Below are 14074 nucleotides of genomic sequence, written 5' to 3' on the forward strand. Positions count from 1 at the left end.
GAATTGCATTACTAGGGGATATGATTTTCAAAATTGAAAAATTTATCCTAAAGGAAGCAGGCGTAGCTGTTGGGAAAGTCTAGATATAAGATAAATGTCAGAGTGTGTTCAAAAATGAAAAAGAAGGGTAATAAACATTGTTCTGGTAGTCTAAAGGATGGTTTCTCTTCTAAATTTCTGAAGTATTTGTACCGCATTAAACAGGGAATTGATCTGAAAAATCCACATTAACTGAGTCCAAGAGTTAGCGAGACACGTTACTAGCTTATTTCAAGAAAAAGATCTGACTTCTATCAATGAAGGTACAATAGTCTTTACTATGCAAGTAACTCTGGCATTTACATTACTAATACACTGGATACAGGCATATAATCTCTTCTATATGTAGTTAGTGTTTATATATGACAAGAAAGTAAGACATTGAAAATGTAGTTTTGAGCTATTCAACTTGTAAAATACATCAGGCACATTATCGTTATTGTAATGGGATCTTCCCCAATCATCTGTTTTTTAAATAAAATTCATCAGAAAGAAAAGCAGAAGAGTAAAGTAAGAGGTTGCTTGCACATTTATTTCATGTACTAATTTACAAATGGTTTCAAATCACCAGCACATTAAACCAGAGAATAGCTAAATGCTGCTGCCAAAGTCACCTGCCAGGTAAGGATTATTTCGAGTTAAGGTAAGTAATTCACAAACCCAAGCTGTAATATGGGTTGAATATTTTAGATCCCATGGGGCAAAACAGAAGGAATATCTGTACATCCCACATACAAATGCACAGAGTGCTTCTAAGAAGATCTTTAGCATATGTTTCTTGCATTATTTTCTGTGCCATTGTATATCACGTTCCCGGCAGCTGAGGAATAATATATGTGAACTCCAGCGATTTGACAAACTATACAGTTTCTTTTACGGTCCTTTCCAGGATTATGAAAAATCTTAGGAATGCATTTATTTACACAGCATCTACCCAACAAAGGAATGGAAATTTCCAGCAGTGGCTCCCTTATAATGCTCTTTGTTTAGGAAAAGCTACCCCAAGCCACTGTATCTTGGAGACGATGCGCCCTCGTGCTTGGGCCACATCCAGCTCCCACCACCACCCGGGGAGGTCTCTCCCCACTGCCCTCCCTCTCCCAGCAGTTCCGCAGCCCCCGGGAGGGCTCTCCGTGTACAGCCCCAACCACGAGGCATCCATCCCGTCCCAGTCCAGCCCGTGGGTGGTGGGAGAGCAGCACCGTGCCCCGGGGGTGGCAGGCTCCTCCGGGCTGCCTCCTGGGAGGGATGCGCTGGAGCATCCCTCTGGTATGGGGCAGTGTGGGACCACATGAACCCTCAGGGATTATATTGCACTTTATTGGGCATTATATCTGTGGGCTTTACATGGAGCTGGGGGTGAGGGAGCTGCCCAGCTCCCTGCTCCCCTCGCCCAGGGCAGACTGCAGGCAGAGCTTTGAGGTGCCACCAAATAAGCTGGATCCCATCCCAAGGCGACGCCAGCAGCACGGGGTACCTCTGCGCACGCTGGGCTGCAGCGCTGTCAGCCCTCATGCTGAGGACGCAGGGCATTTGCTGTCGTTTATGTTAATTAGGCAATGTATATTCCTCATGCTGCGGAGTGGGGGATTCGGGGATTTGTGATAAATTGCCACCTTTTATGAGCTTCGGCCTTAAGAAGTATAGGCTCAGGTGCATCTCTACGCGAAGATGGAGAGCGCTGGTGGGATTTAAGCATGGGCCACTGTTATGTTGTTTATCTTTTTAAAAAGCGGCCAAGTGAAATTTTAATGTGAAAACTGATGAATAAATAGAGGTCAAGATAGCTTATATTAGTACTTAAAGTTTCTCTATACAATTTTGTTATTTGAAAAAGATTTTAGAAATGTGTTTTGTGTCACAGCTGAAGGCTTTTCTCTTAGAAAGATCCATCTGGGGGCAAATTTCGAACCTTTACAATAGAGCAGAAGGGGCTGTATTAGCTAATTGCTTGTGCTATACTGGTTCCTACACTGGCGCAATCAGTCCTGAGGGAGTTATGCCAGGTGGGGAGAGAAGGAGACAGATTTTACTACGCGGGGCTGCAAAAGCTCCTAAGCAGGGCAGAAACTCATACAAAACATTTTCTTGCCAACTCCCCCCCCTTTGCCCCCCACTCCCCAGCAGGCATTCAGTGGCTCTTAATCTGTTTTCCTCCACTCATTAAAGACCTGTGTCCAAAACGTGGGGGGAGAGGGACTCGGATGCCGCTTTGACATTTCCCGCAGGGAGAAGTTTCTCCACGATCCGGGAGCAGAAGGACGGATGCTGTGCCCCTCTGTAGCCTTCCCACCCAGAGATAGCTCCCGGAGGAGGCAGCTGCTGTCCTGGGGGGCACAGGCCCACAGGGGGCACGGGATGACACCCTTCTGGGTTCCTCCTAAGCAAGACACAACCCCTCTGTCCTTGTCACCTCCAGGAGGTGCGTGTGGGGTCTCGGTGAGACAGGGTGAGTACCTTTGCTTTTGGAAGGGCCATGCCATGCTGGCACGCTTCCAGTGCAGGCGATGCTTTTTTGCAGGCATGGAGTGGGGAGACACCCATCGCCGCAGACACCTGCCCACTGTCATGCCAAAACCTGCTTTGCACCAAGGAACCCACCAAGGCAACTACCCACCTCCCAAACCCCTCTTTAAAAACCATTAACAAGCGTTCGCGAGCCTTGTTTCAATTTCCAAAGCAGAATCTAACCAGAGATGTAATGTTCTGACCAGATGGCTCTTTTTAAGGCTTACTGAGGGAATTCAGAAGCCTGTACAGCCAAAATATTGTTTCAGTTAATTTAAGTAGCAGTGGTCTCGCTGCCTCTTCACTCCTGTCTGTGCTAGCTGGCGTTTTCAGGGAGCTGGAAAAGCTCCCTGAAAAAGCTCCGTCTGCTGAAACAGAGAATGGTAGTAAAAAATGGCTGTTCAATCCTGTTCAGAAAATGAATCTGAAATTAGAAGAAATATAGACAGCAAAAATAACAGTGTTTTCATTCTTGTTGACAGAACGAGCTTCACTGGTTTTGCTTTTCTCACCTGCGTTGTATTTTATAGCTACCTTCCCCTTCGGTATCAAATCCCTTTTGTGTGTCCTGGAGTCATTTACTTCCAGATGAAATATTCTAGCCTGTATTTAACAAATTGCTTCCACGACTATAAACCTCAAGTTAATTCTAAATGACTTAATTAAGGGCATCTGAGGATACTGAAGTCTTAATATTAGTTACTTTTCATTTTTCCATATAATAACCATGATACTCACTAGGGGAAGAAAAATGCATGGTGGGATAGGATGTTTGTCCAGGAAGCTGCTTTTGTGGTATAAAATAAAGATTTGCTTGGCAGCAGCAAGTGTGCTCTCTAGGATTCTTCCGTTCCTGATACATTATAAGACAGAGGATGGAAACCAGCGGAGAATATTCCTGATTTCCAGGACTTTCTTCTGTTTCTTTAATTTTATTCTTTCCCACTGTAGAGGAGCACGCAGGAAGGCAACAACCACAATGAGAAGGAAATGAAAGAAAACTTAAAGACAGCAATAAAACCCCTCATGTCTCCCTTTCGTTCAGGGATCTTAAACAGGTTGTTTACGCAGTGAGAGATAGAGACTTTGGTGGCTTGAAGGAGTTTCTGGAGGTGGACCACGCAGGATCCCCTGCCCCATCCCAGCCTACATGGTTGTCCCCAGTGGTTCAGGCAGTTTGGGGGGCTGTAAGAGGGAAAAACAGCTTGTCTGGCTCACACAGCAGGGCAAGGCCCTTATCCATAAGCTGGGAACGATAATGTCAGGTGGAAGAGAACTAAAGGACCTTGTAGGTCCCTGTTCTTCATCTTTCCTGCCCCACTGTGGACTTGAGGGATCACAAAGTCCTTCCTACCTGTTGAGCTTTAGAAAGGGCTTTTTCTGTCAGAGTTTTTGTATGCTGCTAGGGAGTTATTTGAGGTAAAAATTAATCTCTATTTCATGTGGTTGTTGCTCTTTCTTTCTCAACCTTTTGTGTCCTTCCGTCTGCTCCTAGAGGTAGAAGCCTATCTCATACAAACAGGCCTGCTTCTGGCATTACAAACTGATTTATCCTCTGAACTAACTACTTCTACTCTGGCGGTAGTTTACACTGGTGAAAAGAAACAAAAGGTAGTGATATTTAATGTTTTCTTCACATCAACAAAGTGGCTACAGAAACTTGCTGGTGTTGATACCCTTTGCAGAATTCCCTTCCCATCCATCCCTTCCTTCAACAGATCACAGACACTCGCTGAGCATCTCCTCTTGACAAAAACACATTTTTGACAAACCTTTTCAGGGGTCATTTATTTTCCCCAATGATTTTGTGTACAAGTGTCTTTCCTCCCATAACGTTGCTACAAAAAAGGGGCGAATGACAAAGTGTTCAAAGGAGAGGATACAGAAATATGTAACACGAAAAGCAATGTTCATCTGCCTTGCTGTGTGTGAAGTCTTCAGTTGGTCATATGTGACCGCACTAGTTATTTGGGTATTTCCTACCTACTGCAAAGATGCTAAAAGAAAGACGAGTTGTGTGTCAACCTGATCTGGAGGCTGGACAGGCCTGAGCAGAGGAAAGCGAGACATTAGCTTGTTACAGCCTGAAAAACACACTCAGTTGACCCAGATATCATCAAACACCTCCTAGCTGCTCACTAACCTTTGGAAGTTCATCACTAAATGGTGGAATTGTGACCCAGCTCTTTATGATGGCTCTTTGGCTACGATTTGCAGAAGAAAAAAATTAATTAAACCTGCATTCAGCACCATCACAGCTGTTAGCTTATTTCCTGCTCTTGACTTCCCCAAAAATATGGTTTCAACCTTCTGTTTCAAGGGAAAGTCATTCCTTTGTAGTCAGGATAATCACTCCTCCCCCAGGCACAGACCCAACACCATTTGCTGCAACCAGAACGCTCTTGTCTTTTGTTCATTACCTGTAAGCAAATCCAAGCATTCTTTTTAAGCCCTGAAGCAAAGATTTCCAAATTTCCTCTGCAGGGGGTCGCTTAAACAATGTGTGTTTTCATTTAATACCAGGGGAATTATCTTTCTGAATGCCATGCTTTTTAGGGGGACCTTTTGCCATCCACCTGCTTCCTTCCCTCCTCAGAAGAGCAAATCTGCCCTTCTTCCAGAACACAACACTCTTATTTCCATAGAACAGTTAATATTGTGCAGGAGTAGAGATAATGCCCTCAGACCTAAGCAGATTTTAGTGGGTTTATTCCATGTATTTTTGTGGCCTCCAAAAAGTCACAGCTAGGCCTTTGGGATTTAGAAGTGGGCAAGCCACTGAATTACCATGGAAAGAATTAATGTTTCTCAGGTAACTGTGGATCAAAGATTTCTTGCGTCTGTGGACTTAAGGGTGCTTGACTATACGTGTTCTCCATTTCCCCTTGTGGGAGGTACACAAGGTTTGCACTGGCCGGCTGGCATTGCCCGTTCTTCTCATTTCCATTTAGCCTGGCATCTGCCCACAACTGCTGATAGAGGGTCACAAGGGCTGGAAGGGGACTTACATAATTACTTATTTGGACAATGGCTGTATTCACACACAGCGTCCGGCCGGGGTTACTGGAGCGGTGCGGGAGCTCTGTTTGATTCACGACATCTCCTAATGATGAAGGCGGTGGAAGAAAGAAGGGTGGCTGGCTCACTGGTCCCCCTACGCCCATTTTCCCTAGGTCCTAGATGCAGGTCCCCTTAGAAGGCAGCCATGTAAGGGCAAGGAGGTAACCCAACTGCCACACGTTCGTTGCGGGGATTTGGTCTGCAAAGGAAAGTATTACTAGCTAAACTGTTGAGAGAAGTAATTGAAGAAAACCAGATCTTCATCAGCGGGGTGGTATTGCTGATAGTGTGACAGCAGAGTGCCATCAAAGGACCTCCCCTTACTCGTCAGTTTGCTTGTCTTCTGAGCAACCGTCACCTAACTAGCAGCAGAGATTTTTTTGGCAATTCCATAAGCATTAGATATATTTTAGGCCTATACTTAATTCAAAATTCAGCAGTAGGTACATGAAGTATTGAAACTTCATAGAACATGACCCTGGCTTGCTTTTCCTTTTCTTCCACTGGCCTGGGTGCCCAAAGTCTCCCCCATGCCAAAGCCTTACCTACTCACCAAGATCCCCTAGTACCTCCAAACCTGACATCTAAATCACCTGACTAGATTCAGAGGGCCACAAAGATGACCAGAGGGCTGGAGCATCTCTTCTACGAGGACAGGCCGAGAGAGTTGGGGTTGTTCAGCCTGGAGAAGAGAAGGCTCCGGGGAGACCTGATTGCGGCCTTCCAGTACCTAAAGGGGGCCTACAGGAAAGATGGGGAGGGACTATTTACAAGGGTGTGTAGTGATAGGATGAGGGGGAATGGCTTTAAACTGGAAGAGGGTAGATTTACATTAGATATTAGGAAGAATTGTTTCCCTTTGAGGGTGGTAAGGCACTGGAACAGGTTGCCCAGAGAAGCTGTGGAAGCGCCATCCCTGGAGGTGTGCAAGGCCAGGCTGGATGGGGCTTTGAGCAACCTGGTCTAGTGGGAGGGGCCCCTGCCCATGGCAGGGGGGTTGGAACTAGATAATCTTTAAGGTCCCTTCCAACCTAAACCATTCTATGATTCTATGATTCCCAAGGTAAACTGCTTTTTAAAAAGTTGGCTGTCTCTATAAGTGGCCCAGGACAGCCCATATGTTGACACACACAACAAATGAATATAGCACTATTGGCTATACAGACTTAATGTAATCTTTATAAATATCTTTTAAGAAAGTCCTGGCCACCGTCACGTGGGAGTTAAAGTTGTTGGCTACGTGCATGATGAGATCTGGTAGAACAGGGCATCAAATCAAAGGTTTATTAGCAAAGGCTTGTCAGTGATGGAGGTAATTAATAACAGCAGCAGTGGTTCCCAAAACAGAGAACAGAATTCTCACAACCAATGCTCATGTTTGGAGTCCCATCTGCCATCAAACAGGAAGCCTTTTTGGAACTTATAGGACTTATTTGGCACTTCAAAATTTATATACTTGCTACGCCTTAGGAAAGCCAATGCTCACATTCAGTACCAATGCAGGTGATTAATAGATTCCAGTGGTCTAAGAACTGAGGGTCTGCACTAACCTCTTAGTGAGCTCATTGCAGTCATCAGGATGGGTGTGGATTGAGGCACATATAACCACAGACAGAGCAAATGCTGAGGAAAGAGCCACAAGCATTCCCAGGTGCATCTAATTCTTCCATCTTGTCAACCAAAAGGGACTCTCTCGTCTGATCACTATCCCACATGGCCCAGAACAATTATTATTTTACTTTAATTAACTCATGTACTTTAATCCACAGCTCAGAGAGAATTGAGTCACATAACTATGAAGTGCCTTAAATGTTCTGTATCATGATATTTTTAGCCAGCTTGTTTCTCTTGTTAACCCAGTAGTGCATAAGGAAACAAAAGATGGTGGGAGTAAAACCCCAAGTAACATTGTATATTATACAGAAAGGTTTTAGAGCAGATGAAGAAGTATGAAACTTTACTTTCCCTGATCTTCTGGCAGAACATGAAGGGTGACTTACTTGTGATCCTGTCCATCCCCTGTTGTAGTCAAAGTCAACACAATTCTACCACCCATGATAAACACTAGCAAGAGAATTGGCTGTATCGTTTCTTCCCCTTTCCTGGTTCCACCAGAACATAAAGATCCCCAGATGACACAGAAATCATGGGTTCCAAATCCCGTCAGTTTGAATTCTAGAAAGGTAAAATGCTTCTTGCCATAAAAAAAAAAAAAAAAAATTTACTCTGTTTATGAGACAGTCATATAGATTTAACAAGCTCTTAACTACTTCCAAAAGTTTCACAGAGCAACTGTTCCTGGATGCTGCCCCACATAGACACACACAAAAAGAGGATGTCTTCATGTTCCAGGAACCACTACATTAATGTGTTCATCTTTTGGCCATGGCAAATAACAGACCAATGCTGAGACTCTTTCTGTGACTTGATACTTGTAATTTCTTATAGGCAAAGGAAATCTTTAGGGATGACATATAGATATGACAAGAGCTATGTCCAAGATCCATGGCAACATGTGGCCAGAGTTGTCTTCTAAGTTGTCAAAGAAGAGCCCTCAATTATCTGTTGAACTTGGCTAGATCTGAGTTGGTTTTGGTAGTGGCTGCATTTATCTAAAAGGAGGTATATAAGGTACAAGCATAAGCTCTGCCAAACTGATGTGTTACAGAGTTGGGTTCTGCATCTCTTCGGTCTCTCCAGAGCCACCTGGAAACTTATGGCATTAGTTATTCCTACTGCACAACTTGATTTCCCCCCCTTTTTCATGAGCCTATATCATCAACTCCAGACCTGTGAAAATCACAGTTCTCTCTCAGCTCTGCCTTATCGCTTCTCTCCTCTGTAGGCTGGATCTTTGTATCACTTGGGGCTGGCCATGCCCAATTCTCTTTTTTCCAAGACTATCATTTTTTGCTGTTCCCTTCTGAAGAAAAAACTAGCAGCTTTCTATAATTTTAATTCCCTTCCAGCTGTTTTCTCTATTTGCCAAAGGCCTTCTCTGTTCCATTCTCAAAGCACTTTAGGACATACTGAAATTCAAAGCGGAGCTGTTAAGACCTTACTCAGCATGGCCTGCATCTTGCATAAATAGCTGTTACGTTTTTTAAAATGTTACTACTGTTTTAACAGAGCATTAAATGTCATTGTGAATTTATTGCATTCAAATACTACATAGTTCCTGGGGGATGCAGCAAATTGCACAGTACCGGTCCTGCATCATTCAGCCTGGAGAAGGTGGTCTGATACAAGAGACGGAGACGGGGAAATGACGAATTGGTGGGCTCTGTGTCCAGCTGCAGTAACCAAGTGGAGAGAAGAGGAGCTAGATGGGTCTGCCACCACCTTCTTGCTCTGCTCTCACAGAGCTACCCAGAAGGAAACACCTTTGAGTCTTTCCTCGCTTGTCAGTCAACTGGGAAGGACTCTTAGCTAGTCTGCATGATGACCCGAACGGGAAATGTTGCCTGTTCGCCTTTCTTCCTTGCTTTCTCCCCAATAGTCTGTCCTGACAGAGGCATACAGCCATCAGCCTGAGGAAAGCCAAAGGTTGTGTAAATACAAACACCACTGCTGCGTCGTGCTGCCTTCACACCTGTAGAGCGTAGGCCAGCCAAAGCGCCCTTACAGCTCCCATACCCTACAAGCTGGTGAGCACCAAAGTCATCCTGTTTCTCACGTGCCCTTAGCACGTGCACAGTGTTGCTGCACGAAGGATGGCACTGGATAAGGACAGCAGAATATGTGCCGCATCACTTAAAACGGGGGCAATGTCTTTGGCCCATAGAGCCACCCGCTTCTGGGAAGGGCTGCGCTCCCAGCCTGCTGTCCCGTAGGTGCCACAGTTGTCCTCTGTTCCCCCACTTTTCACCCCACCCGAGTTACTTGCACCCATGCATCGTCACCCAAAGGCTGCACCCACCGGCTGCGGCTCTGCCTCACGGCTGCTCCTTCTCCCAGCTCCTCCATCAGCCTTTACCTGGAGGTCCTGTCTCTGCCCAGGGCAGGTCTCACACCGGGTTTCTGAAAAGGCTCCCGCTGAATGATTTATATGGTTACCTGGCGAGCGAGAGCCACAGCCACCGAACGCGACGGATGCAAAGCCCAACCCCGCACCACGCACCTACCATCGCTCCCGTTCACCCCATGAGTTTCCTTAGGAACAGACCTCTGGTCCAACCGTTGAACTACTGGAAGTCTAAGTACAGGCTGGAAGCGTGAGATTATTGAGAAAATAAGCCAAAAAAGAAAATTTAGATCTATGACTAAATTAATCCCAGATTAACGCTATCAAAGCAAATGGTGTTTATAGAAACTCTTGTTTTCTTTATATTAATGCAAGAGAAAATCAAAAGAATGCTAAAGGCAAATTTCATCTAGCAGAATTGGAAAAGAGAGCATGGGGACAAAGCTATAATTACTGGTATTTCCTATCTGTTGAAACCTGTGGGTGGAAAGAGAGGCAGTGAATAGAGTATATTCAATGGCATTAAAATCAGTTTCTTTTTCTGGACTTTAGCTCAACGCTACAAATTAGCAGGGAGAAAATAAGCCTCAGAGTGAACAGGCAGAGAAGCCAACTTCTTCATGTTACTCTTTGCTGTTAGAAAAAGAAAAAGCATTTGTTTTTCCTTCAAGAATTCAAATTCCTAGCAACCCAAACTACAGCTGCGCGCTGACAAGAAGAGAACGTACAGCAGATCTCAAGTGGTTCAGTGTTCCTGCGTCCACACACACACTATTATCCTGATTTCCTTTCTAAACATATTATTTTAATGAAGAGAGGACAGACATGCTCTTTAATTAACTCCTTTCTAAAAACGACGTCCTCACCCAGATTGATCATGCACCAGCTTAGGCACCTGCAGAGGTACCCGACTTCGGAGCATCCTCTATACACTCAGTGGAAGGAATAAGACCCTCCTGATCAGGATTCGGTCCACCAGAGATCACAATTGCCATCGCTAGGCGCCCACCTCTTTCTGCAAACTATTGCAGGGAATTAGGATAACTGTGCTCCTAAGTCAGCCATTCCACAAAACTAGGAAGGATGATTCCTGACCTTAACATATCTCTACTTACCACTATCATCCCACGTGCAAATTTCTCTTTTCAACAATAGCTGTTATTTGACTGAATGCTCATAGAAAAAAAAAAAAAAGGCTCAATTAAAACATAGGGGGTTTACAGGGAAAAAAATCTATCTTGCACTAACCTGTAGTTTTTGATCACTGCACAGACCTGAATTATTCTGAGGAAGTCCTATGTCATAAAATGTTTACTTCGTTCTGAATTTATTTTCACAACAGTTAATAAATGGAATAGTTTGAGGCTGCATTTTCTGTCAAGGTTTAAAAGTGTAAGTGAAAACGGCTGACGTTGCTAAGACAAAAAGTGGTGTATTATTATTGATAATACTACTAATAATAACAATAATGTTGTTGTTGGGGTAAAGTAGTGTTGATTGGTTGCTCTGTAAACAAGAAATTAGATTTGAAGCATCTACCGTTGAGTATTGTCAGTCCCATTATTCTCCAAACCCACCTAAAATACTGCAAGCTGTAGTATGAAATCCTACTTAGAATAAAATAACAGTTTTAACTATTAGGTTTTTTATGGCTTTAATACAGCCTGTTCTTACATGCAACAATATTGATTTGTCTTAGATTACTGTTTAAGGGGGATTTTTGTCTTAGCTGTTCTAGAATGTGATTTAGTATTTAATTAGTACTGCTTCAGTCAAGCTAGATATGTCACTGGAGCAACACATTTCCTAAACGTTGTTGTAAATGGGTTATATTTTCACTTTAGTCATTAGAGTCCTCTATTTAACGATTATCAAGCCTTAAATGAAAACCAGAAAACAACAAATGTCGCGTTCTCCTCTGCATTTCTCTCGCTGTGCATGCACAGCCGCACATGCCACCGTTGTTCCTACCCTGTTCTTGGTTGGCCCCGCTCACTGCCAAATCTAAGGCCGCCCCGTGTTCCCACATCGACTGCAGCAGGACATTAAAAGGGTGCGCAGCGCTTCACGGAGACGCCCTACGCAATGCTGGGGCCAGGCCTTCAATTCCAAATTCTTCAGGGAAGGGATTGCATCTTTGGGGTTTTTTTTCAAGAATATGTCAAAGTACTGTCAGAATTACAAGTAACTTTTTTTTTTTTTGGTCTACTGAACTTTGGCATGTCTTGATGCACAATGTTTCATCTTCAAAATCTTACCTGTGCAGCACATGTGGATTAAAGCACCCAAAGGAACAAGTCAGGTTTGGCCCTATTTAAAACACGTCTTCTGTTTAAGATTTAACTGCGATTCGTAGTTAATTATTTTAAACTTGTCACCATGGTACCAACACAAAATCGCTAGAAATACAAAGTGACTTCTGAAACCTGCCCCGGCTCACAGATGGCCACTGCTGAGGCACACTGGCTAGTTCTGCATCCGCTGGGGCAAATTCCCTATATGCAGTGCTCGGGTGGGCTTTACCTTGGCTCCAGAGCAGATTTGGGCAATATTCTCGCACCAGCCGCTTGCTTTTTCAGCTTTCATCCCAGCCCCTGGTGCTAAGTGCAGGCCCAGCCTACCTTTAGCACTGCAGACCTGATGGAGAGGTGCAGCAACACAACCTCAACACACCCCCAAGTCAGAAAAACTTCTCTCCACCACCCCCCAAAAACCCTATTGCTGTTTCCTGACGAAGATAACACTTCTGGCTTTGCCCTCCATCCACAGACAGTTTCGCCCCAGTCCAGCGGCACAGCCCGGGTGCTGGAGGGTGATGCTGGATGCGGGGAGCAGAGCTGCCCCCCAGGTACCATGTCCGCCAACACCCCCCAACCCCCTGGCTGGCACGCACGGCCTCGCTGCTCTTGGCCCTGCATGTTTGCCAGCTAGAGAGGCTGAAACAGGCAGGCTGCACACTGGGCTTCTCTTTTCTCTCCCTTTTTTGCCTCCTCTTTGGAGCCCTCAGCGCCCGCTGCATTTCTTTAAATGCGTTCGCCCCGTCTCGGTTAGTTTGTCTCCTCATGCGGGGATTCCTGTGGGAGCTGGTGTTTCTTGCCAAACGGATGTGTTTTTAAAGAAAAAAGACAAGCCAACTACGATTTCCAGAGGTCCTCTCAGGAAGTTTATATTCTCTCTTTTTCCAGGGAGCGTTTACTTTCCGTGGGAGCATGATCGACATGCCATTACTGAAGCAGGCACAGAACATTGTTACGCTTGCCACAGCCATCAAGAAAAAATGAGCTGGTAAATGAAGCTCTCGCCATGGGGCCCCAGTAGCTGTTTTAAAAGATGACTATAATACTTGGGGGAAGAAGAAATTAAAGACGTCGAGCTTAAGCAGAAATTCATTTCCATTCTGCAGATCTGTCATAGTTTGCTTGCCAGAATTGCTAATTACTAAAACTATTCCCGACTTAAACCACTGCTCACTCCCGCACAGCTCATGGACTGCTCACAGCCTGCAACGAAGTTACATCACCAACTGTGTGACATCACGATAATTACTCCGAATGCAGGATTATGACTTCACTGAAGGAGAAAAGCAAAACGGAAGCCGTGAGCTCTGTTAATAGAGCAGATGAAGACCGGGTCAATCGCTTCTTTTTGTATCTACGCTTCTTCCCGCTTCGGTGCAGAACTCCCATCAGAAAGGGCAAAGCCTCGAATAATTACGCACTGGTTGAAATCATTGCGATGAAAATCATTACCCTGTGCGGGCTTTGCATTTCCCACCCACTGCCCCCCCCCGCTTCTGCAAATGTGCGAGAGCCATTAAAAATATCGCTCCGACAATGCGGGACTCTTGACTTTTCTTCTCTTTTTTGAGGCGGTCGCTATTCAGAGCGTTTCCTCCTGGAAGCGTCCAGCCCGGGGAAGGGTTGGATGGCAATAAACTTGTAGTTTTCGGAGACACAATGCAGCAGAACTTGTGCATATGGTCTCGAGTCAGATTTACATCACATTAGGGATACGGCTACAGGTCATGTGGGCCGTGTGGTTAACGGGCTTAGTAAAGCTGTTTTGAAGAGGTTAACCCAGCTTGTAGTAAGGGTAAATAAACATAACAACCAGGCATTGTCCTCTATTCAGCATGTACTCTTATATGGAGGGCTAAAGGGTATTGAAGCTGCAGAGGATCAACTTGTGGTTGCCAGAGGACTCCAATGAAGTTTGAAACACCAACAATCAGAGATTTTGTTTCTGTTCCTCATTAAATCATGAGCTTTTGTGCTCAGACTATGAACGACTGTTCTTTAAGAAATTAACAGAATGGGAAGTTTTAAACTATGCACCAACCTTTTCATGACCTACACAGCGGCAATGCTGCCGCACTTAGACAAACACCGCGGGGAAGGCTGTTCTGTTTATTTAAATTCGTAAATAGAAAACAGTTGTTTTTTAGTTTCATTTTTTTTTCCACCGCCTCCGTGGCCATTTTACGGGGGGAGGAAAACAGGGGGG

The 14074-nt window shown here is 44.7% G+C and overlaps 1 protein-coding gene across 1 annotated transcript in view; it reads left to right on the top strand.

Annotated features, from left to right (window-relative positions):
• CLYBL (citrate lyase beta like) overlaps positions 1-13408 on the top strand; it is a 122237-nt gene extending 108829 nt beyond the window's left edge. Inside the window, exons 8-9 of the mRNA XM_009892011.1 lie at positions 12757-12856; positions 13249-13408. Coding sequence (XP_009890313.1) covers positions 12757-12852 — 96 coding nt within the window. The 3' untranslated portion in view covers positions 12853-12856; positions 13249-13408. The remainder of the gene's footprint in view (positions 1-12756; positions 12857-13248) is intronic.
• Positions 13409-14074: the final 666 nt, after the last annotated feature.

This window comes from Charadrius vociferus, unplaced genomic scaffold, assembly GCF_000708025.1.
Source record: "Charadrius vociferus isolate BGI_N301 unplaced genomic scaffold, ASM70802v2 scaffold110, whole genome shotgun sequence".
NCBI classification, from domain to species: Eukaryota; Metazoa; Chordata; class Aves; order Charadriiformes; family Charadriidae; genus Charadrius; species Charadrius vociferus.